Source organism: Centroberyx gerrardi, chromosome 5 (assembly GCF_048128805.1).
Source record: "Centroberyx gerrardi isolate f3 chromosome 5, fCenGer3.hap1.cur.20231027, whole genome shotgun sequence".
NCBI classification, from domain to species: domain Eukaryota; kingdom Metazoa; phylum Chordata; class Actinopteri; order Beryciformes; family Berycidae; genus Centroberyx; species Centroberyx gerrardi.
The window spans coordinates 16,129,619-16,154,804 of NC_136001.1; the positions used below are offsets into that span (position 1 = coordinate 16,129,619).

A 25,186-nucleotide genomic window follows, 5' to 3' on the forward strand; every position below is an offset into this window, starting at 1 on the left:
CCAGCTCCTGTTGCTGTTCTGTAGCCGACCCTGCGCTCTGACCTCCCAGTGGAGGTTTATTGATTCCCCACAGGAATCAATAAAGTTATACCAAAACAAAAGATAAAGTAGAATGTGAGATTATATATCCTCAGACACCCATATTGCAGCAAGAATGTAAAAAATTGGAAGTCTATAATTCTACAATGGTAACACTGGCAGTGTGTCAGTATTGTAAAGCTAATAAGGGATTACAGTGCAATAAAAATAACCACACCCTCTCATATTGATTTATTGAATTTCTGTATTGATTTATTCTGTCAGCTGTTAAGTCCAATTGAGTCCAGTTTACACTAATGAAATGAAAAGAAAACAATCATTGAAAGGAGTCAAAAATCATCATAGATGTAAATATCAGCCCCCCCATAATGTCTTGGTAACAGTATGGTATTTTATATAAAAAATTCTAGTTCCATCTGCACATGAAGTAGGATTGTCTGTCTTTTACCGTATGAACATTCATTACTGCTTTGTTCATTCATTCCCTCACTTATTTCTTAATTAATTATTTATTTATTAATTCATTCACTCTCTTCAAAAGAGATCACAATAGTGATTTTGAAATTAGCTTTTGGCACCACAAATATACCATAAACAGATTAGAAAAAAAGGTGGTTGTTTTATAAAACAGATGCACTCTGCATGTGGAAAAAAACAACAAAGCAGAGGGCTGGATGTGGAAGAGGTTATGTCAAAATGTGTGTGTTTGCGTGCCAGTGTGGCATGTTGAAATCCTCTGATTTATATTTATCTCTGCTTCAGCAGACACCACCAATTATTTACTTAAATTTACTTGGGAAAGCAGTTAGTTTTAGAATTTAGAACGCAGGCAGGTACCGTTAATAGTGAGTTCGCGCTGGTCCTTCAGTTGGCGATTACCAGTAGAGGCAACTGTATGTACCAGCCGTGCCAGCCGACTCACTTTTGTATTTATATGTATTTTTCAGGTGAGTCAGGTGTCACCGAGCACTTAAATGCGTCCACTGTAATTTGTGTGAGCTAGCGGAGCTATTGTTTCTGTTCGTGGTTGTCCGTTGTGTATTTTTGGGGTAATCTACTGTTAATAACTAACGTTAGTTCGCTACCGCGAACGAACACTATAACGGTCATATTAACCATTTAAATGATATTTGCAGTACATATGAGGTTGTGTTAACTCACATACATGTGTTCTTTGTTTGGGAGTGTGTATGTTATGTTGTCAGATGCTTTTACCTTGAAGGGGAGCCGGAATGTGGGTGTGTTTTGACTTGCGATGGCTAACGGTAACATCAGCTGTAGTAGTAGCGTTTACAGTCGCCATGGCAACGGCGCACCAAGGCAGATGCCAGTTGTAAATATAGGTTAATCAGTTTGATGAATGAAAGTGTAGAAATACATGACTTATTATTTGTAGAAAGGGTAGTACATTACTGAATGATAATTTTTGAATACTTTATGCTTGGAATAGATAGGTTAGTGTTATTAAGAACTATTATATGAATCTAATGTCGCTTAATTATAATTTTCTATTGATGTTGATTATTTTGATAATTATTTTGTATTATGAATTCCAGTGTTTTGTACATAATTGATTAATCAGTTGGCGATTACCAGTAGAGGCAACTGTATGTACCAGCCGTGCCAGCCGACTCACTTTTGTATTTATATGTATTTTTCAGAATAAACATCTTCTTTTAAAATATGCCACTGAATCCAGTCCACGATTCATGAGTGCAACACCAGCAACTGTGTTTGCGTGTGCATGTTAGTGTGTGTATGCGTACATGTGTGCACATGCGCATTTGGGTTGTGCTTATGTGTGCATGTCTGTGTGTGTGTGTGGGTGGATGGGTGATGCCCCTGGCATTGTGGATCTGCTATGTTTGCTTAACCTTGCTGTGTTTCCTCCCAACGCAGCAGCACAAGGCAGAGTAGGTAAGACTCTGCTGTGAGCCAGGGTCCAGAGCCACACTCAACAACAAGGGCTCAAGTCAGAAGAAAGGGGCAAAGCTGCATCTGAAAGTAGGGGCGGGGAGGGTTGGAGTAATCTTTTTCAACTGGGGTACTTATTTTTTCATGGAAGATGATGGTTAAACCAAATTATTCATATAACCTAATACAAGACATTCTAACATATTATGAAAGGGTACTTTTTAAGCATTGGTGCAAAGAGATAAAAGCTTGAACCCCCTTCTCTTGAACATAAGGCTACAATATGATCTTAAAGCTGAGGCAATATTTCAGTTCAGCTCAGCCACTATCATAATGACATGCCTGTTTTGAAATCTATAAACTCACACTTTGTGAAAACAAGAACAAAGAAATGGAACAGAAGAGAACAGAATTAGACAGCATGGTATAAATATTGTTCAAGAGTTAGGCTACTCAAACAGCCATTGAGACTGTTGTGATTAAACATGTATCTAAGTGTACTGTATAATAAGGCCTGCTGTGCCTGTGTGTGTGTGTGTGTGTGTGTGTGTGTGTGTGTTGTGTATGTGTGTGTATTTTACTGTGTCATCATGAAATGAATGGATGAGCTTAGGATGTCGCCACGGTTAACACTGCAGCTCTGTGACTCATTCTGGCTCTTCTCTTCTGGTTGACTACACTCAGGCTCCTCCTTCATATTGTGCAAGAGTCTCTTTTGGGTGCTGTACACTGCCATTTTGATTCTCTCACAACATTTCAGATGATTTTAAATTCCAAAAGTGTCGCTGCATCTAACGCTGTATTCTGTTTTCAGACATAACTCTTTTTTTCTTGAGAATTTCCAAGGAAGCAGACACAACAACAAGAATACTCGACATGAGAGAAAGAGGAGGAGGTATTCAGTGTCAACCTAATGCTTTATTTATTCCCAGCTACATCCTTTAATCACCCTTGCAGCCACAGAGATGTCAATTTGTAAAGGCAAGAACAAGTGTTTCACTTACAGTACAAAAATGTGTCTGTGGTGTGGAAAAGCCTCTGAAACAGCATTTGCACCATTTTACACTAAAACTCTCCACTGAAACCAATACAAATAAAATCCTTTTAAGCAGGTGGCGGTTAAGGTGGCAGTTGGGGTACAGAGACACCATTATAATTCCCTCTATGGATTTTTTAAGTGCTTGTGTTGCATTGCTTGGATCCAGGAAATGAGTGAGCATTGATATCCCACTAAATATACTAGTTTTACTTTTTATTTTAAGGAGAAGAGTGGGTAGTCCACTCACATTTAGCAGCTTTTTTTTAATCTATTCAGACAGTTTTTGGATGCACCCTTCAGACCTTAGTATTTAGTGCATTTAGGCACACACAGTCCACAACTCTGTAGCAATATGATGAATTGTTGAATTCCTTTGAATCCTAATGTAAGGGGTAAATAGAAGATGTGTGCTAATGACTGAATTTATGAATGGGAATATTGCAGCCTTAATGCAATAATGTGCTACTGGTAGACCTTATTCAGTCAGTGAGAATGGACAAGATAAACCATTGGGCAATACAAATTACAAGTCTTAAACAAAGCCAAGGCAGGGGTTCAACTGGTAGAACGTGTACCATTAAGGCTAAGTCCTAATTGCAGTGGCACAGGTTCGAATCTGGCCCATGCCCTTTGCTGCATATCATCCCCTCACCCTGCCCTGTCTTTTCTATCTCACTCTACTGCGACTGCCTAATACAGCAGAAATGGCAAAAACATTATAAAATAAATATATAAAGCCATGGCTGAAAAGAGATGTGGGCAGAGCATATTTTAGAGTACAGCTGAATTGCAACCAGCGCAACCTTGCCTCTTTTGGATAAAGGTCAAAGAATACATTTCCATCAACAGGGATAGCAGTGCTCACCATATCTTGGTTGAAAATGAAAGCTGCGTGCTTCCGTATATCGCAATGCTGTTACAGAGTTTCAACTTTGTACAAGCAGTCAAATCCGACAAATGAATAGGGCACTATTTCTAGTAAAATTGCTTTACATCATTAAAGGGGAAAATGCCTACTGAAGAGAAGATGAAGGTATATTTTCTTCTGCAGGCTTCCTCTTCCCCATGCCAAGCTATTCTCCTTAGCATGGTTCAGGCAGGCATGGGATTTTTTCCCCAGCCTGAATAATCTTCTTTCTCCCTCTTTCTCCTGTCATCTTCTGGCTGTTCTTGAGGTAAAGCTTAGAGCAACAAACAGTGCTGAGGCAGCCTGCTGCTGGCAGCATTTAGGAGTCGTGCTCCTCTCATGCCCTGGAATAGTGAATGTTTAATGAAGCCAGACATGGGAAAGAGTGGAAGAGACATGAAAACATATAGTCTGAAACACACAGTGGGCTGGAAGAGAAACAGTATATTCCCTCTGATAAAAATAACTTCAGTTGAATCTTTTTATTTCTTATTTTTGACCTGCTAAGTGTCCAGGGAAACAGTTTAACTAAAAAATTAGGATCACCTTTTAAGACTGTGCTCTCTAGTCTTCAGAGCTTAATGCAAAACACCACCCTAAAACAGAATGTGATTTGGATAATCATAGACACATTCATGAATGTTATTCAACAGTAAGAACTTTAAAAGATAAAATTCTGAGCTGTCCAAGATTGTAGGAATATGGTGGATTTCCCCTTTACCTGAGAAGAGAGTGTGTGTGTGTGTGTGTGTGTGTGTGTGTGTGTGAGTGTGAGTGTGTGTGTGTACCTTCTTCATCCAGGATTCTGCTAGGAAATGTAGGCCAGGTGCCAAGATTTTGGACTCCCTGGCAAGATGTGACATAGTTCATACAAATGTAATCAATGTAGAAATCTAACGTTGTAGTTGTGACATGTTTGGAAAATCCTACTGCACTAACAATAGATACAGAGCCTTCACTGTCTGACCAAAGGGTGACAAAAATACCTATGAATCCATACTTTACAGGGCCTCCTCCAGCTTGGCTCCCCTCAGTCAGTACTAACATTGCTTCTGCTTGCTGCTTTCTCAGGCTACAGAACGATCCGCGTTATTGAAGAGCAACACGTGCCAGTGAAGGGAATCATTTGATTGACTGAATCAATCGATAGAAAGCAGAAGAGAGGTATGAGTCCCAGCAAAAAGATGACTCTTCTCTTCTCTTCTCTTCTCTTCTCTTCTCCTTTCTTTTCTCTCTCTTCTTTCTGCTCCTCTCCTGTCTTCCCTCCTCTCCCCTCAACTCCACTCATCCTTTCTCCTTTTTCTTCGTGTCCTCTGCCTTGGCATTTTCAAATCTAGTGGTTTAAATTACAACAACCCTGCCCTCCAATATGCCACATGCTTTTAATAGCAAAATATTGGCACAGGCACATTCTCAGAGGGGGCTTTATTTCATCTGTTCTACAAGGCATCCGCCAGAATATGTATCATCTCTCTCTCTTTCTCTCTCTCTCTCTCTCTCTCTCTCTCTCTCTTTCTCTCTCTCTCTGTCACACACACACACACATATCACATATGCACGCACAGTTTGAGGGGGGGAAGGAGGGAGGAGAGAAGACAAAAAGGGATGAAGAGAGTAAAGGAAAGCGAGCTTGAGGAAGAGGATGGAGGAGATGGATGGAGGGAGGAAGGGAGGGGGAATGATCTTCTAGAGTAGGGTGGAGGGTGTTTCCGTCTGTGCACACTCCGCTTTATGCACGCTCGCAGGAAACCCCTTCAACCGGCTGCACACGGCACACAACGCTACGAGGCTGCGGCACGACACACACACGTAGCCTGTGATGTAGGAGGATGATGACAGGGGAGAAGAGGAGGAGAGGGGGAGGGGGACAGAGCCAATGAGCAAGCTGAGTGACAGAGTGAGTGAGTGAGCGGGCAAGCAAGTGAGGGAAAAGGGTAGAGAGAGCATCAACTAGAGGGAGAGAGGCAGAGAGAGAGAGAGAAAGGCAGAGCAACAGGGAGAGAGGCAGAGGGAAAGGGCAGAGGGAGCGTGAGAGAGATAGAGCGTGAGCAAGTGAAAGGGTGAGATAAGCAGTGGAGGAGAGAGAGAGAGAGAGAGAGAGGCAGAGAGAGAGAAAGGGGCGGGGAGGAGAGGCAGAACGAGAGCATCTCTTGCATGCATTCAGCTTGCAGCAGTTCAGGAGGAAGGCAGGCAGAGTTGAGAGGGAGAGCACCAGTACTTCACCAAAGGGGGCGACAACACAGCTCTCTCTCTCTGTCTCTCTCACTCACACACACACACACGTCACACACACGCACTTGTGAGGAGGCGTGAAGCTCAGGAGGAGGAACACCACACACGCTTTGCTGGCTTACTGCGCTTTGGAGAGCTGTCTCTTGAAGACTGGACCAGAGCTGTATCCATCGCTCCATCCATCCTTCCTTCCTGCTTTCCATTGCTCCAACACGGAAGCTGCTCTCAGTCCCTCATCCCTCGATCATTTGGGCTGATCTGCTGTCCGTCATTCATCTAACCTCTGATCAGGCTGTTTCTCTCTCTACATCTCTTTATCCATCTCTGCCTGTTCCTACTCTCACCCTATTCTACCAAGCAATCAAGAGACACACTAAGAGAGCAACTGACCAACCAACTGGAAGACCAACTATTCGACCGCAGTCATGAACTTCCTCCGGCGCCGTCTCTCCGACAGCAGCTTCATCTCCAACCTTCCCAATGGCTACATGACAGACCTGCAGAGGCCTGACCCTCCTGCTCCTCCTCCCCCCACGGCTTCATCCCCTTCCCAACCGGGTGCTGCCCCGGCTGTGGCGGCCGGCCCTGCCCAGTCCCCGTCCAAAGCTCCGACCCCATCCCAGGCACCAGCCAGCTCCCCTGCAGCTCAGGACCGGCGTTTGTCCCAGCCGGCACAGCAGCCTCAACAGGCCCAGTCCTCGTCCTCATCCGGTGGTTCCTCCGGCTTCTTCAGCTCCTTCAGCTCCATCACCAATGTGGTCAAACAGACAGCTGCGTCCGCCGCGGGGTTCGTGGAGCAGTCGGCTCCCTCTCCCTCCCTTTCCAAGAAGTTCAAGATCCTATTGGTCATCGACGAGCCACAGCATGAGTGGTAAGTGTAAGGTGAAAGTGTCCCGATTGGACCGTTGATGGGATGAGTGTTGTCCAATTGGGCGATTGTTGCAGTCTGTGTTATCTGGGAAATTGATGTGGCTGGTTGTGTGCTGGTTGGCGCTGAATGGGAGTTTGAACTGACACACTATTTCCAAGGTTGTGGGATACCCTGCGGATTTTATATAGAAAATGTTTGGTTTAGAGTCAGCTAGAAGCAAGAAGACCATATAATGCAATAACATATTGTTTATGCAAAAAAGTACATTTGAGTGATGGGTGCACTGGCTATGAATCCAATAAATCAATTAATTATAAACTTTAAATAATTACAATATTGACGTGTTTAGTTAGCTGCAAATGGATAATTACTCAAGGATCATTCGATTGATGCTTGTCTTATTCTATTCTATTCTGTTCTATTAGGCTGTATTCCATTGTCGCTCTGAAGTCGAGATCTGACGCTCCCAACATAGAAACAGCTCTATTTATCAAAACACACAAGACAGCTTTTCTCCAGGGTTTGCATTCACATCACACCCCCCCAGTGCTGTCGCCTGTCTCTATTCATATGTGTGTTTATGACTGCATGTGTGTGTGTGTGGATGTATATGTGTGTGTGTGTGTGTGTGTGTGTGTGTGTGTGTGTGTGTGTGTGTGTGTGAGTGCAGAGCTATGAGTTGCCTGTTTCCATCTCTTGACAGTACAAGGTGGCGAACAAGACATTATCCTGTGATATCAACTCATACATCATGCATTCTCATACATGAGCATGTACCTCTGAATGAAACATTGCTATCTAGAAGTGTAATATGAGCCCTTGGCTCTGTAATATCGTTGCTATCCCACTCACTGCAAATCTCATTTTAGGCTATTAATGGTTTCTATGTGGATGTTGAGTATGGATGTTACAGCGTTCCATTGCTATCATTATCTCTTGCTGTGGTTTTATTTTATCAGCTTTGTAGTGGATGGCTGCATGATAAAGTGGTGACTGCATGAGAGACTTTTGACCTTTCATGTAATGGAGGTTCTTGAGTAATGTAGCATGGCATTATTATTATCAACCTTGGGGTGGGTTTGTAGATATTGGTGATTATTATCTCTAGCTATAATTATTTTGGCAGCTGACTCTAATGTATACTGCCAATTCAGATTGAAAATACATTAAATGTGCTTTGGTGCCCTATCTAGACAGAACATTGATACATGTTCTTTCTTCATTGAGATATTAACGCCAGGTGTAAATGTGATTACAGTAGTGTCTGAAACAGAAATTCTGGTGCCTGCAAAATGTAATGGAGATTCTGTAATAATGTGTAATAATGCATTCCATTGTACTGCCAGTGCCACTATTACCTATATTGGCCACATATCATCGCACAGTGTGTGGATATTCTATAGTCTTTGTATATATGAGTATTGTATAGTCTTTCATTGCCACAATATCATCTGCGGCTATAATACTGGCATCAGTTTTGAATTGGATTGCTGCCATGTACCGATGATTTAGTGATGCTTGAGTTAGAGGCATTGGAGCTTGCAAATAGACTGGATGGTCTTCACTGTGTAGTGTCACAATGGATAATATTTCTACCAAAATCAGCAAAGGCCTACCCCAATAAGTGATGAGTGCATACATGCATGGTTATTGTAGATCCACTGCATCATTATTACCCTCTGTCTGTATTGACTAAATGCGACTAGGATTTCTATATTACGGTATCCAGCATCTCTTGCTGTGAGTATTTCAGTAGCTTCTGATTGGATAGCTGCCATCTATGACGTGGCAATGTCTGAATGTGAGACATTGCAGCCTACATTCAGAGCAGATGCTTTTGAAAGCATGATGTTACTTGATGCAGTCCCACTGCTAGAGAATCTCTATTGCCCATACATCAGACTTAGAATCGGCATATTGATATGGATATTGGATAGACTTTCATTGGTATTAGGCAATTTCTAGCTGTAATAATTTGGTTTGAATGGCCGTCATCAACATAATGATAATGCAGCCATATCTGAATGGAAAACATCAGAGCCTTATTAAATAGAATGCTCAAAATGAGTCAAACTGAGAGAGGGTATACATATATTTCTGTATATATTGTATATATTTCTTGTAATATATACACTTTTTCTATTTTTGTATTATGATTTGCAGTCTGTTTTTGTTGTAACCATTTGAGCTGATTTGGTCATCCTTCACTGATGATGAGGCAGTGGTGTGTGACTGAGAGACAGTGAAGCCTACAAATGAAATGGAGAATCTGGACTTTAACGATGCACAGCATTTTTCTCCCACTATCAAGTGTATCAGCTACAATAAGTCAAAGTTTGTATGTGGATATTGTAGCGTTTCTTGATGTATCATCCTCTCCTTGTCTTTTGACAAGCACTTTGGCAGTTTCATATGGCTGCAATTATTATGTAATACAGTGATTTGTGAATGAGAGACGTTGGAAATATAATGGATGCCTTTGTAATGATCCATGATATAGCCCAGCACAACAATTGTGGTTTTGATAAAAGGGGATATGATTGTATTTGTGAGTCATGCTCTTCAGCATTGGATGTTGACTGGGTGTGCGGAGAGTGCTGATTCATGTTACAATATATATATAATATTTTATATCTTTTTATTTGTTTTAAAATCATTATTAATAGTATTTGTACAATAATAAGTGATTAGCATACACTGTAGTTCATAAAGCAGGCAAACAATAGCAACAATATCAATAGCAACAACAATAACGCTGTTGCATCACCCAGGTGGATGCCGTACATTGGCGGTTCATGTTACAATATAAATTTGTACAATGTAAATAACGTGTAATCGATAGATGTAGCCATTGTAGAAGTCTCATTATTTACACCCTTGCAGAACTGCTACAGCACCTTTGCTCTGACCCTGACAGGAACAGTTTGTAAAATCTCTTGCAGTACAAATGCAACATAGATGCAGGGCAGGGGGAACTTCTATAATGTCTACCCCTGACTAGTAACGTAATTTAGCATTTAAGCAATGTAATGCAATGGAGTTGCAACTTCTCTGGCGTAATTCCCAGAAGTCCTCCCGTACTATTGGTAAACAACCTTTCATCTCGAGAGCTCAACATAAATATTAATGTGTTATTTTGGGGGGGACGCTTGCAGACAGTGCTTCCCTCAAAGCATCAGGATCAGAGAGACATTTTGCTAAATGGTATTGATTTTCCACTCAGCAAAGAGCGGGACCTGAGGCTCTCAATAAGATAACCTGGAGAGTAAAAGATCACATTGGAAATTCCTTCTCTGTTATGATTCCATGTGGCGTTCAGGTCAGTGATGTCAGGGATGCACGCTGTATGATATATCACAGAAAAAAGCTAACAGCATCCGTGACATTCATTCTCCCCATCTCTGATCAGTTAGGTGTGAGGGGAAAGACCTTACCTGCATTGTCATTACTGATGTCTGCACTCACAAAAATAGGTGTCAGTGCATTTGTCTTGAGCTTTGCTTGGTGATCCTCTTCATCATGGGACTTTACCATTCATTTTGTTTTGAATTAATTTACATCACTCCTGTGCAAAATGTGCCATAAAGACGTTACTTAATTACTCATTTTGAGTGTAACACTAGGATAATGGATTTTTGTTTCCTTGCATCATGTAAAAAATCTAACAACACTGGTTCGTATAGAAAGTTAGGGAGGGGCATTTTGAAAGCTGAGATATTTCAATTAGAAAATTCAAAACAGCATTCAGTTGACATTGGCTGGGCCTCTCTAGTGTTGACCTTGCTACTTGCTGCTATAAACATTTTCAGTCTAGGACATACATTTGGCCTAAGCAATTTCAATCACATCCCTGGGCCCAGAGTAATACTAGCAGGCCACTCTTGTTATGTAAGGACCCACCGCAAACAGGGCTGTGACCCATTTTTAGAAGCATAGTTTGTGAAACACTGCATTGGGGGAAAGAACCTTTGCCATTTAAGCACAAAAAAAGTTTGTGGAAGAGATTGATAAAAAGGCTAAAAGGGATCGGCTTTGTGTCAGCGTTCATACCTTTCAATCACAGTTAACCAATCAAGAGAAAACATGCTGTTAAGTATTCTTGACAGCAGTTATGTTTGAGTTATGTATGATTGGGTGCGTACATGGATGCACATACATGTGTCCACCTTTTTGTGCATGTAAACAACCCCCACAAATCCTTCTGTCAGCTGCTGCAGCCATCAGCAGTGTGATCAGTGTTGCATTTCACAATGGATATTGTTAGTCTGCTTGTAGAGTTCCCCAGATGCAGATTTGACAGGCAATGAGACCATCTCAACGCTCCTCTCAATCTCCCAGCTTTATAGCACATCTTCTCACATATCCTGTCTGAAAGATGTTTTAGTGTCTACGTGTCCCGAACCCTAACAATGTCAGGGAGAGAAAACAACTCTTATGAGGTTAGATTTCATCACAGTTACATCTGATTTATAACCTGGTATTGGAAAAATAAATCAGATGCTGTGGCAGCCATTATTCAATTAAACCCCCACCTTGCATCTATCATCAGCCCACTTCCAAACTATTCCTTGTCGGTGAACATTGCAGCAAGAAAGTGGGGCTCCTATGGTGGCTTTATGTAAAATTCCATCTATCTTGAAGTGTCTAAGTGTAGCAAATAGTGTCAAAGTAGCATGTAACATATACAAGCACAGACATGCCTCCCCTTGGATAGGGGTGAAACTCACTGTGGGCTGAATTGGTAGAGGAGCTTTTTGAAATCCCATGTAGGAGAATGAGATTTAAAGGATTTTTAAGTTTGTGCCTGTCGTCTAGTTTGCTCCCCTTTACATTATTCCTGTTTATTATTATTTTGTACAGGATGAAAAACAGCTTCCACAGACTTGAAAATTCCCTGAGCTAGATAATCCGTCACAGTAAACATGAACAAACAAAGTTTCTGTTTTATCCTTTATTCGTTGCGCCTGACTTGAGTGTTTTCATATCAATGCGTGCATTATGTTACGCTCTGTTTACTGTCAATCACCTGACACCCACAGGAAAAAATGGAAGTCTCCACCAGAAAATAATCTCTCAAAAACATGTGGTCTTACAAACTTTATTGTCAAATCTATGTCTTCTTATTTGGGCCATCTTTGTTAGCCAGTACAGCAGTTAATTTCAAGCTAGGTTTGATACCTTAAAATGAGCATTTTAAAAACGATACAAAACAAGTAAATGTTAAAAAATCTATTTACATACAGTATGCATTGCAAAATTATTGGCGAAATGTAAACGTAGAAAGTAGTAAATAGGCTATAACTCTAAATGACACCCGTATTGTCTTTTAAATGCTGGCTGGCTGTTATATAAGCAAGCATAGGTAGCATGAGCTTTTTTCTCCCTCATCTGACCTCTCGCTTTCGAAGCTCCCCAGTATCGACTATGCTACTATGATGGCTTTCTCTGACTGGGCCATAAAAAGGATGCACCATGGGAGTCAAGCATTAAGGCTGCTGCTGCAAGACAAAAGTGTGAGTGTATTTGCAAGTGATTCAGAATGTGTAAGCATCTGATTGTGTGTGTTTGTGTGTATGTGTTTATGTGTGTTTGAGTATGTGTGGTCCTTATGTAACAGACCAGAACCCATTGAGATGAGTGAGGGGAAAGACAGAAGCCTCCAGGGCCTTTCAAGGTGATATCAGCACAGTGGGAGAAGCAAGGATGAGAGGCAATGAGAAGGAAAAGATCTGGGAATTTCCCTTTATCTCTTTTCTCTGGACGTCTGTGTGTTGCTCTTACTCTCTCTGTCCCAGTATTTCTGTCTGTCTGTCTGTCTCTCTCTTTCTCTCTCTCTCTGCCTGTCTCACCCTCTGTGTCTTTTTCTCAGTCTCTGTCTCTCTACTCTTGCTGCCGCTCTGCCTTTCATCATGGCAATCTGTGTGTGTGAGTGTGTGTGTGTGTGTGTGTGTGTGTGTGTGTGTGTGTGGCTCCAGAGAAAGTGCTCAGGGTTCATGATGTGATGAAGTAATGAGAAGAGACATGGTGATTCAGCGGTTTCACCCAAGGGCCACATCTGCTCTCTCTCTTTCCCTCTCTGTATCTCTGTCTGCATCTCTTTATCTCTCTATTTGCATGTGTTTATGTACTATGCAGTTTCTCTATAAGAATCTGTGAGTTTATTGCTTACTTGTGAAAGCGTAAGTACGTTTTTTTGCGCTCCTGTCTTTTCCATATTGCTCACAATAGAAGCGACATCTGTTTGACTGCAGGATGAGGCACACTCTCCCAGCAAGCAAGGCCTACAGTACCTTACATCCAGGTTCAACAATGAGGGTTTCGCCCAGTTGCCCTGCAGCGAAAGCTAGAGCTTCATGACTCACTGGTTGCTATTTGAAGGCATGACTAACTAGCCAGCTAGTATCCGCATGTGACTTGCAATTGCTTTATTTGAAAAGGGGGGTGTTTCAGTCAGAACGTAACCATCCTCCTCACCTCCAATCTACACCAGTAAGATTCCCAAACTATGTGCAGTTGAGTGTCATTTTGTACATATTGAATGGGAAGCATGAAAACTCATTTTTGTTGGGTTTCTTGTGGTTGCACAGCAAACAAAAAACTGGTGTTTATACTGACCTACTCAGATTTTTGCTGTGAAGAAAAAAAAGGACAAATTCAACACAGGCGGCACAAACCCTAACAAGTGATTTAACGTGAACATCTAGATATAGTGTGTGTGTGTGTGTGTGTGTGTGTGTGTGTGTGTGTTAAAGTCTGTTCTAATTTTCTCCATTGCCAGTGGGAACACGAGTGCACAGTGAGAGCAGGTGGGGAGGTGGAGCCTTGTATATCTCCATCAACATCACACACACACACACCTGCTTTTTCTCTCTCGTTCTTTTTCTCTCTCTCTCTCTCTCTCTCTCTCTCATCTGATTATATGCCACGGTAGAATTCAGGAAATTCACAATTCAGGAAAATATATATATTTCTCAGTGAAATATAGCCACTTACTGTGTTCTTTGTTTCTGCTGACATAATATGCTTTAGAATAGTGGTTTGGGAATTGCCTTGTTCATTGTTTAAGGTTCTTTGCTACAAGCAATATTTGTTTTGCGTTCTAAATACACCTTCTCAGAGCCGATATGCATACATAGGCTACACCATGAACAAAGGAGAGGGCAGAGCATTTTGAAGGATGCTGGTGATTTATTCTGGGCGTGTGATTTTTGTGACAGTGGTTTGGAATTACCAAGTGCAGTATGGTTTTCAGCATTTCTAAACACACGGGCTGAGAACCAACCTCATTACAGCAGGTGGCATTGTCATGTTGACTTAGAAAGGTGCTGTTGATTTCCACTTCATGACCTGCTGATGTCTTGCACCTCTCAGTCACACTAGACCAGTGGCATTTTGAGGCCTGGGCATGATATATGAACAACACCAGGGGTGCCAAACTTGTAACCTAACCTATCACGTCCATTTCACAGCAACAAAACAGGACTTGGCAGTTTTTATGGAGTGTTGCATTTGGGGGCTTTTAAAGCAAGTATTTCACTTTGGTAGAACATTTTCAATTTTCATTATTCACAACTACAGCTATTTTTATTCTCAGCTGCGGTCACAACAGATACCTTGTTTTAAGTCTGTCACATATTAAGATTAGAGGTGGTAAACAATGTGGTCTTCAGTTACTCATGAGTTCCTAACCATTCCACTTATTACTAAATGTTTTGATTCACTATTCACTTTTCAAGTCTGTTAAAGTATGCCTAGCAATATTTTAAAAAGCAGGCACATAAGTAATGCTATTGGTCACAACAATCACAGAAAAAAAACACCCAAGCCTTGGAGGGGCTGATGATTAGTGAGTGTAGATTATACTGTTTGTCATTTTTCTTGGGACTCCCTGGAACACCCTAAAGGATCTGTGGGGACCTTGAGACTCAACTCTGAAAACCCCTGGTAAAGAATATGGTAATATGGGAATGCAGAAAATATGCTGGTTTGATTATATAGCTTTGATTGTTTAATTTTCTAATATGCTTGCATAATCTCTGTGAGGAATAGTAAGTAAGGGTTTGGTTGCATGCTTGCTCCCAGGAGACGAGGCTATTAGTGAATGCAAATATGTGGCACTGGCAATGTCAATACTGACTGACTGATTGAGCATTGAGAGCATTTGGAAGGGCTTGTATACATAAGGCCTATTAGGACTAGAGATTACCCATTATGTCTATGTCAATATGTAGGGAATAACAGTCACCTATTTAGCTAATTTGAATGAAACAGGAAGAAAATAGGCTACCTCCTCTGCGCATTGTTAAAAGTATGTTTCCCTTTCCTTTTTCACTGACTTTCCATCCCACTCTTTTAATTGTGGCCGTCGTTTTGGAAAGGCAATTAGATGAGCACAGCACTTACTGCTTTTTCTATCCCTATAAATGTACACGTCAACAGGCTGTTTAGCTGAAAGAGCCAAACAGCTTGAGGGTTTTATGCCAAATAATAAATTCTATCTAGAACTTATCCGGGAAACCGCTGGCAGCAGCTTTCTACACCTTGATTGAACAGTTTAGGGGATGATGCTGAAAAAAAAAATATGTTAGCTGAGCTCTTGTCATATCAAGCAATAAAAAAGGTAACTGACAATGACAAGTACCTCATTCATGCATAAAAGATGAGTTTTAGCTTGGCCCCATTTACACCTGGCATTAAAATTACAATGCAAATAGAAGATATTTTATTCTGCAGGGTTTCATTTCACATAAATACACTCAAAAAGGATTGGAATAATATATTCCCATGCTGCGTTCATAACTGGCTATGAGGAATCACTTTCCGATCCTTCTTGGATATTTGATGGGTTTCTCTCCAAAATAAAATAAATCCAATTTGGGAAAGTTGGAAAAGTTCAACCCAAAATGAATCAGTCAATACTTAATAAATTTAAATTACTTTGTCCTCCCAAAACACAGCTATTTCATAAGCAAAGGTTTTAATATTACTCATTAACCCATAATATGCTTTACTTTTATGCTAATAATCATTTTGTTAGATGTCTCATTTGGATCAAAAGTTTTTTCACGTGTGATTTTAAGAGGCTCAGTGTCTCCTAGTTGGAACCTAGATGCTGTAACTGGGACTTGAATGCCAGCAGAAAATGGAATCTTAGAAGCAAGACAGTTCAGTCCAGTAAACCTGGACCAGTATTTGTCAAGCATAAGGGGCCTTCAAACACAGATAGTTATTATTTCTACCTACAGTGTTTCCCCTATAATTGTACAGGCCTGGCGGGCCGCCAGGCCAACGAGAACCCCCGCCAGGCCAAAAAAATATTTGTTTTAATGCCAAAAATAACGCCAAATATCAGTTCATTCGGAAATCAATAATCATTTGCGTTTGGGAGCCTCTGTGCGGCGCTGTGCGGCGCTGTTCTGAAACGTGAGTCAACCTCTGTGTCGTTGCCTGGGAAACTCTTGACGCGATGCAAGTGCCACTGCTATAGGGCTGCACGATATTGGAAAAAACTGACATTGCAATATTTTTTTTTTCTGCGATATATATTGCGATATGAAAAAATACAGGAATTTTCACCAAATGACTTGAATAGCTCTATCAAGCCTTGTCCCTTTAAGAAGGTGGCCTTGTGGGTAACCTGCGCGAGTGACGTAGTAGGAAGTGAGTGTGTTTTTAGCTTTAGCCGCAGCCAGAGTGAGTTGCAGGATGCTAAGTGAGTAAAGTTACCATAGTTAGCAGAAAAGAGCTTAGAATGTCACCGAGAGGCCGTGCGTTATGTTCGCTGCTGTACCGAAATAAAGTGCCAGTTCTCCACTGCAGAGTTGGTCCGGACTCTTAGTAAAAAGCTTGTTACCAGCTACGAGCCAGGCTAAGCTAAAATAGGCTAGCACAACACCAGAGGCTTCCCAACTACGGTTCGGAGCCGCGAAAGCTGGAAAGGTAACATACGCTACTCTTATAACAAACCCTTAAATCTGAGTAAATGATGTTATATCAGACAGACTTCTCTTGTAGATTAGTCATGGAAAATGAGAACCGTGCGAGTTTTCCTTTTGTATCAAGTAGCAAAAAAGCTGTAGCATGACGTGTTTGAGTTAATTTGCCTTACTTGACATCGCACGTCCTGCGATGTGTCTATTGCGCATGCGCACATCGCGATGACGATGCTGAAACGATATATCGTGCAGCCCTACACTGCTATCACACCGTGTCCTAAACGCCGGGTTCAGACCGCATGCGGAAGCGCCGGGAAGCTCAGCCAGTTTCCTTTCGGCGCCCATGTTAACCGTTTGACTGGAGCTCCGCGGCTGACTCGCGATCTGGAGCGCCAGCTTCGGTGTCTGGTCTATTTTCTCCGCGTGACCCGGCGCGCATTTCACAGGAAAACACCATAGAAAACACTATAGATGGTCATATCTCCATTATATCACCACAGTAGCACAAATATATTAAATGAATAACTTACCAGGGTCTTCACTGTTGTTGTTGATGAATCCATCTGTACTAATGCAAGTTTTAAATGCAACACATTGTAGGATGATGGTCTCTCTGGTTTTGAATTATCACTTGCCTTTTGAAAATTGCATCTGTTACAGAATTACCACAAAAGTAAACAAGAATACATGTTTAGGTTTGTTTATTTAATTTATTTAGGCCTATGTCATTATTTAGAGAGAGAGAGAGAGAGAGATCTAGGTCCCCTAGGCTTTCCTAATTATTGCCTGATCACAAGTCACGACTCTTGCTGAGAAAACAAACACATAAACGTGACAGCTTTGATATGAGGGAGTTTGTGAAGAAAGGGAGAAATTAAGAAGATGGAAGACATAATGTTAATGTTTGCAAAGGTCATAATGCTAATGTTTTGCAAAGGTCATAGGTTACACAGCTTATTTTTATGCAATAAATGCAGCTTATTAAGTCATCCTCTCCTTGTGATCACTTTGTTTTTAAGTCTTGAATATACCAAGCAAACAACAATTTGAACGCAAATATAAATTGCAGACCACCTGCTGCACCATCTGACCGAAGCCGACCGCGCCAATATGCCATCCCGTGCGCCTCGTCTGTTTAGGGTTTTTTCGGTGCGTACCACCAGGCCTGAAATTTTTTTTAGGGGAAACACTGTACCTATTTAAAGGACAGTTACAACGTGATTGGAGTTGTTGCTCATTTCCTGCATTCCTTTACTGGTTTACATAACTGTAGATAGTTTTCCAGTGCTTTGATCACATTATGAGATATGTACTATTTTTCCATCGTCTTAGTTGTTTTTCAAAGTAAATATTTTGAAATAAATATTATGAGTTACTCCCAGTGAAGAAGAGGGCGCCAAATGCCAAAAGCCATAATTGTGTGAAATCAAAATAAAGCTTTATTTTCTGTTTAATGTTATGGACTGTAGCTGGCGGAAGCGCGTTGCTTTGGTTTGTCTGTTGGCTTGAATGGGTCATGACTGGCAGAATGCGGGTCCTGACGTCATTGCAGAGAGCGTTAGCTATTGGTTGAAAGTTTTATTTTGGAGAGGAAAATGCGGAAATCAGAGAAGCAGAAAGTGGAAGTAAGACGCCCCCTCCTTTCTCATCTCAGCTCTCGCGGTGGTCCCGAATGTGACGCATTAATATGCAACAGTGACTGGAACTTCTACTCTTCTTTCAAAATGTCAAAGTTTATAGCCTGATATTAGCATTCTGATGCAACTTTGCAAAATGCAATTGCCGGCTTCTCATTCAAAGTGATACCATTACAGACCAAATTAGACGTCACGGGAGAAGTTTTCTATGCTATATTGGAATTGAATGGGAGTAAATGAGGCTGAGGGGTACAGCAAAACTGATAAATATCTTTAACTGTGGCGTAGTGTTTTACATCACCGTCGCAAAGACGACTCGCCAATTGTGCCCCCAGTCTGCAGACTGCAGAGAGAAGACAAATATGTATAGCCTACAGAAGAGGTTAAAGGAACACTTTGCCGATTTTCAACCATATCTCTATCCAAAATCGGGATATAGTGTGAAAAACAACAACAGGTTTTTTTAATGTTCTCTGTGTCTCTGGGGCGCAGCTTAAAAATCTGTTGTACTTCCGCGAACCAGTGACCTCGTTGGTTCTCGGAAGAACAACAGATTTTGAAGCTGCGCCGGCTCGCATGGCTGTTATTCGAACTACAGATTGTACTTACTCATTTTTGTATGCCCGCATCCACGGACAGATCACACGGCGGAGTTTCTGCCGGCAAATGAATGGGGAGCTCTCGGTGCAGGCAACATGGAGGGAAGGTAAACATTGTTCATTTGCATATACTACCGACATTGTAATGATACAAAGCTGGTTGAAAATTGGCAAAGTGTTCCTTTAAGTGAAACTGTCATCATGCAAACTGAATAAAGGAACTGAAATAAACCTGTGTAACGGAGGCGAGTTATTTTTCCCGCGGCACAAGACGTGTTCATCAGGAGCCAAATTCATGTCAGTCAATCAGTCAGTCAAACGGCGCTCTCACACCTCATGCTGAGTGATGCTCACTTGGCCAGTGTTTGTATTTATAACTGCAGTGACTAATCTATGCGTGACAAAAATATATATATAAATATTTTAGTTGCAAGCAGATTGAGCTAGCAAAGCAGTTTTGCTAACAGATGTGGGATTTGTTAGGTTTGGGCCATGCTAACAAACAAAAACAAACCGAGCTAGACGCTGTGGGACTGTACAGCATCTGTACTCTGTGTTTTTGTATGTTTGTTACAAACAAGTGGAGCAAGTCAAAGTGAGTGCTCTTTCTGTTTTGGTTGAGGCTCTATCTTGTACCGTAAATCAGTCCTTCACATTTCAAGCCAAATCACATAGTTCACCAATTTACACAGCGATGTTCTAATTTTTCGACAGCCATTACAATGCTGTCAAAATTAATTTAGGTATGATATAAATAAAATATTAAATAATAAATATTCTATACGTAGGGGCTTTAAGTAAAGGTAGAAATAGAGATTTTAGAAAATGCACTGTTCAAAATGTGCTCAATTCCACATAAAGATATGATGAATAATGTACTGTATTTCAACATCTAAATTTGGGGTATATTAACATATAATCTTGAGTTTAACTTGAAGATAGAAAATACATTTGCTGGAATATTTTTAACCAGTCATGTCTCAGTGTATAGGTGGATTTTACATCAGTGCATTCAAAAATTATAAATGTTAGCAAACCTTCCGTATACTCAAAATAGATGTAAAACTCATACTTAGATATCACACACCACAATTAGCCTATATAAAACGTTCAGACAATAAATAATGGTGAAAAATATATATTTAATCCAATAAACTGCTATGTATGCTAGGGCTGCACAATTAATCATATTTTAATAGAGATTATGATTGCGTATCACGTGCGTATCACGTCATGTCTGTTATTTGACAGCGTTGTACTCAATCTGACAGTCTCCCCATGTGAAAACAAAAGTAAAACTTAAAATTCCACAATTTGCTCCAAAGTCGCCTGTGTTCGTAACGGTACTGTAAACAGTAATCCGAGATGTGTAAAACTGCTCAAAAACCAGAGTTGACATGAGTGCAGTGCAGAGACTGGCCTATTGTCCCTGTTTACCATTGGACTCCACTGAACACGCTGCTGTCACGGCAGGTAAGGACAAGTAATTAATCCTAATGAAATTAACGTCTTTAACAGAGGGCACCATACTACAATCAGAGTGTGTGTGTGCAAAAATATTGGCTAATAAATGTGCTGAACTTCAAAATGCATGCTGTGCACAGTAGACAGTATTCCACAACAGAAAAGGTCAGTTCATTGCTAATGATGTAAAAATCAACTGAATTCCAATGATAATGCCATCAGATGAAAGATATCAATGCCGCAGTAGACATGCCAGATCATTCAGGGTTTTTTTTTATCTTTGCACACATTGACCTTTATCCTGATTGTGGTGTCTGCATATTCTATGAACAGACCTCTTCAAAACCCTTTCTATTAAATAGCCTCTTCAACGGATTGAAGAGGCTGCAACAGTGAGCTAACAGCTTGCTCCCACGGCAGCTCTGTATCAATGCAGTCATTACAGCTGCTACACAAAGTTTCTCATTGAATGTACAGCTGTGAACCATTTTAGAAAGACCACCTTTCACTTACTGCTGCTCCACCCCTTAGAGTAACGGTTTGGAAAATCATCAAGTGCTGTGAGTCCTATAAAACGGATACTGCAGAAGCTGACGATGTTAGACACAACTAACCTGGAAAACATTTTAGAATATGTCTCTTCCACCCTGCCAGTCCCGCCGGTGGGACCATCATTACAAACGCATGTTGTGCAGCCAAGCTTTGTTCATACTATTTTAAATTCTAGTCAAGATCCCAAGGTTTCCAAACATATAAAATATGATGTGCTAAATCACAGTCCATGTGTGTAAAGTGATGCATAAGACATCTAGATTTGTTTCATTTGATGAAATGGTGCAGCCATAAAAAGTGGCGTCTTGGGTTTGAATATTTCACTCAATATAAGTATGCTATAGCTACAATGAAGTGTTGGAGTAGATACAGAATGTATGTGAGAGTGTCGTACAGGATGGGAAACAAATGCTTTTTCTAACTTTGAAGCTACTTAAGGGGAAATTTAAGGGGGAAATCTGGGTACAAGGGGTTAAATTATCTAATCAGACACATAGCATGTCGGGACACGAGCAATGACAGCATGTTTATCTTGCACAACATGTATTGAATTATGTGAGGCAGACAGAAAATGGCCTATACGTACCCACTCACTTCTGCACAGAACAGAAGATGGACTGATTACACGTACAATGTTCAGATCACGTTTACCAAGAACACCCTGAAGAAAATATGTGGAAAAGGGCAATGGGGAAAAGCACTTTACATGATAATGCAGAGTAATTGGGATTATGTCAGTTATAGGGTTATGACAGTTTTTGCATTGAGTGCTACTCTTAGTCCTCTGCAGTATTCCAAAGATTAACCAGGTACACATTTTAGTATGCATGAGGTTTCAAAGGCACACAAATGCCTAAGAGGGTCATAAATACAATTATCAGCATCCCAACCTGTGGTGAAATAATCTGCTGTTGCTATGGCAACAGGCGAAAATCCTCTTGAAAGTTGATTGTTGAAAAGAGGCACTGATGTAATTTTACAATGTCAAACTGTTAACGCTTAATCTCTAGATGATTAGCACAGATATATGGAAGAACCATTGAAAAATGCATTCTGTGCATGCAAAAATGTACCACCCGGCCCCCCCCACCCCCCCAACACCTATTAAGTGCAACTGAATTGGAGGGAGGCTCCAATTCAGTTGCACTTAATAGGTGTTTTATTGGCATGAAACACAAAACAGATTAACAGATTCAGTTTGCAACCATGACAACGTGACATTACCATTTCTTTTTTATTTGGGTTTTCAAAAGTTTACACAAATACATACTGTACTATTTTGTATTTAGGAAGATACGTTTCTCTTATTTTGTATTTAGGAATATAAGTTTCTCTTACTATTTTCCTCATAGTAACTGCATTGCAAGAGGAAGCGCTGGTCTGTCTCCACCACTCTTTGGCAGCACAGTTTGTCCTGGGCAGCCAGGCCAGCCTGCGATGGCCTGTTTTGATTGTCTGTGTTCACCAAGTCTGTATCTTGTCAAGGATTTTTTTTTTTATCAGTCTCAATGGTCAGGTAGTCTGCCATCTTGTGCTGTCTGTTTAGGGTCAAATATATTTCTACTTGCTTTGGGATTTGACAGTTCTTTCCAGTGTGCTTCATATTTTTCTTTTTGTTTAGTTATGATTTGGTCACACAAGACTGCTTAATGATTTTCCTGTGGCTTGGTTGAGTTGACCGAGCTGAACCCCAGGACCAGGACCCTTGTCACTGTTCAGCTCCTGGCATTTTAGGGCTTTATAGTGGGTAGAGTGGGAGTGCTGTTTATTAATTGATTATAAAATTTGATGTCTCATTTCTGAATGTTGATTATTAGTTAATATTGGCCTAATTCTGCCCTGCATGCATAGTTCAAAGCATTTCTTATACCACAAGTGTGGGTCTGCAGAACTCTACATGTACTGTAGGATCTCAGTTGGGTGTTTTGTGTTTGGTCCCCATACTTCACTACCATAGAGTGCAGTTGGTTCCATTATTGAGTTGAACATTTTGAGTCATTTTGACCATTGATATGTCAAATTGTATATTTCTTTTGATTGCACTGAAGGCCCAGCTTTTGTTTTTTTAAAGGTAGCCAAAGAACTGATCATTAGACCTAAATAATTATAATGCTTTGTATGTTTAATAATATTTCCAAATGAGAAATAATCTTGGGATCTGGACATTTTTGAAATATCTTTACTTTTACAGTGCCCAGGTCTGATACTAGTCATTTAGAATATTTAGTCTCTCTTACAACCCCTCTTTTGTGTTTGTCAATGGAACCAAATCATCAGCGAACAAAAGAAATTTGACTTCTGTGTTTAGGAGAGTGGGAGCATGAGCTGTGGATTGTTGTAATCAATAGGCAGGATCATTAATATAAATATGGAACAGGTTTGGCTGAGGCTGCACCCTTGCCTCACTCCACTCACACATATGCACAACCACACACACAGGCATATACATGCACATGCACACCAGCAGCCACAAAATATATTGCACCATTTCAGTATTGACAAGGATTGATTAGTTATTTCTGCCTAATGAGATTGATGATATGTTGTAAAACTGTCATCAGACTTAGGCAATGATATATCATCTGATTAATCACATCTTTCTCATGAATTCCCAGGGGAAAAATGGAGGAGGGGTCATTGACATCACTGGCAGGGCGTGGTATGGTGTCCTCCATGTTAACAAAAATCATGATGCACATCCCTCCTAAATACCTGCTAGAATTTTAGTAAAACTGAGGGGACACAACACTTCCTCACCTCCTCATTATCTCTTCTGTTAATGCAAATTGAGCAGTGGTCATGAGAGACTGCTGCTACCGCAACTACTGAATGGATTTTTTTCCATGTATAATTAGACAAAACATTGAAAATGTGACTTGACTTGACAACAGTGGCTTTACAATGCTTTTTATCATTTATTCCAGTTGTCAAAATCCTGCTTATCTCAGATCTAATAGACACACACACACACACACACACACACACACACACAGTCCTAAAGACATGGCTATCTTTGCTGTCTTAGTTGCTATGGAAACATAATTAGATTGTTTTGCATTTTAGAGATTGGCACAAAAAATTGTACTGTATTGTTCTGGTCATTGCTGTACAGTTGCAGCCTATTAAAAATGATTTAAAGTGAATCACATTTCCCTGTGCCTCATACAACTCAGGGTGTGTCTGTTCTTACAGAATCAGCAGAGAAATGTGTGGAACTGTTAATGCAACATGTTAAATTTTCCTTCATAATGCCTCATCATTTACCCTGTTCCCCCAGATGTATTAATGCCAGGACTTAGTTTGCTGTCTCTGCTCACATAATGCAATTGTCCTTGTGTGTAACATTTACATACAGTTTTAGCGATGACATATTTTAGTCTAATTGCATGTTCTGCATGTGGTTGTGTAGCTCAAGGTTAGTGCATGGCACTGACTGCATGGGTCAGAAGTTTTGTTCCCACTGGGCCATCCCCGCAAAAATGTATGTACCCACAGCACTGTAAGGAGCTTTGAAAGATGTCTACCAAATGGCATATAGGCTACTGTATGTCTGCAGTGTGATTGAACACAGGGCTAAGGGCATACAAAATTAATTCTGAGATTCCGTGCTGTGGATTCCCTCCAGCAGAATTTAGATGGACAGTCATGTCTGTTTGGGGTATCCTTTTTGTCTGCGGGTAGCAAAAGGAGGAGGTTCAGCCCGCCTTTGTTTGTCCTCCATTAAGCTGACTAGAATTGAACCACTGTTAGCAGGGGAGCCAGCAGGGAATCAGAGATATCTGACAGAGAGAGAGAGGGAGAGAGACAGAGAGAAGAGGGAGTAATAAGAGAAATAGAGAAAAGACAAATGGAGAGATGACCAAATAGAGAGGAACAGAGGTAGGGAGAGAGAAAGATGGGGAGGAAGGGAAACATAAGAAAGGAGGTGGAGGGGAAAAATAAGCTGAGCAGATCTGAAGATTGTGAGTTCCTATAGGCTATTCCATCCACAACCATT

The 25,186-nt window shown here is 40.8% G+C and overlaps 1 protein-coding gene across 1 annotated transcript in view; it reads left to right on the forward strand.

The window, feature by feature from the left end:
- The first annotated feature begins 6,556 nt into the window (after positions 1-6,556).
- Positions 6,557-25,186, forward strand: part of syn2b (synapsin IIb) — a 78,422-nt gene continuing 59,792 nt past the window's right edge. The window contains exon 1 of the mRNA XM_071895234.2: positions 6,557-7,002. Within this exon, the coding sequence (XP_071751335.2) occupies positions 6,557-7,002 (446 nt within the window). The remainder of the gene's footprint in view (positions 7,003-25,186) is intronic.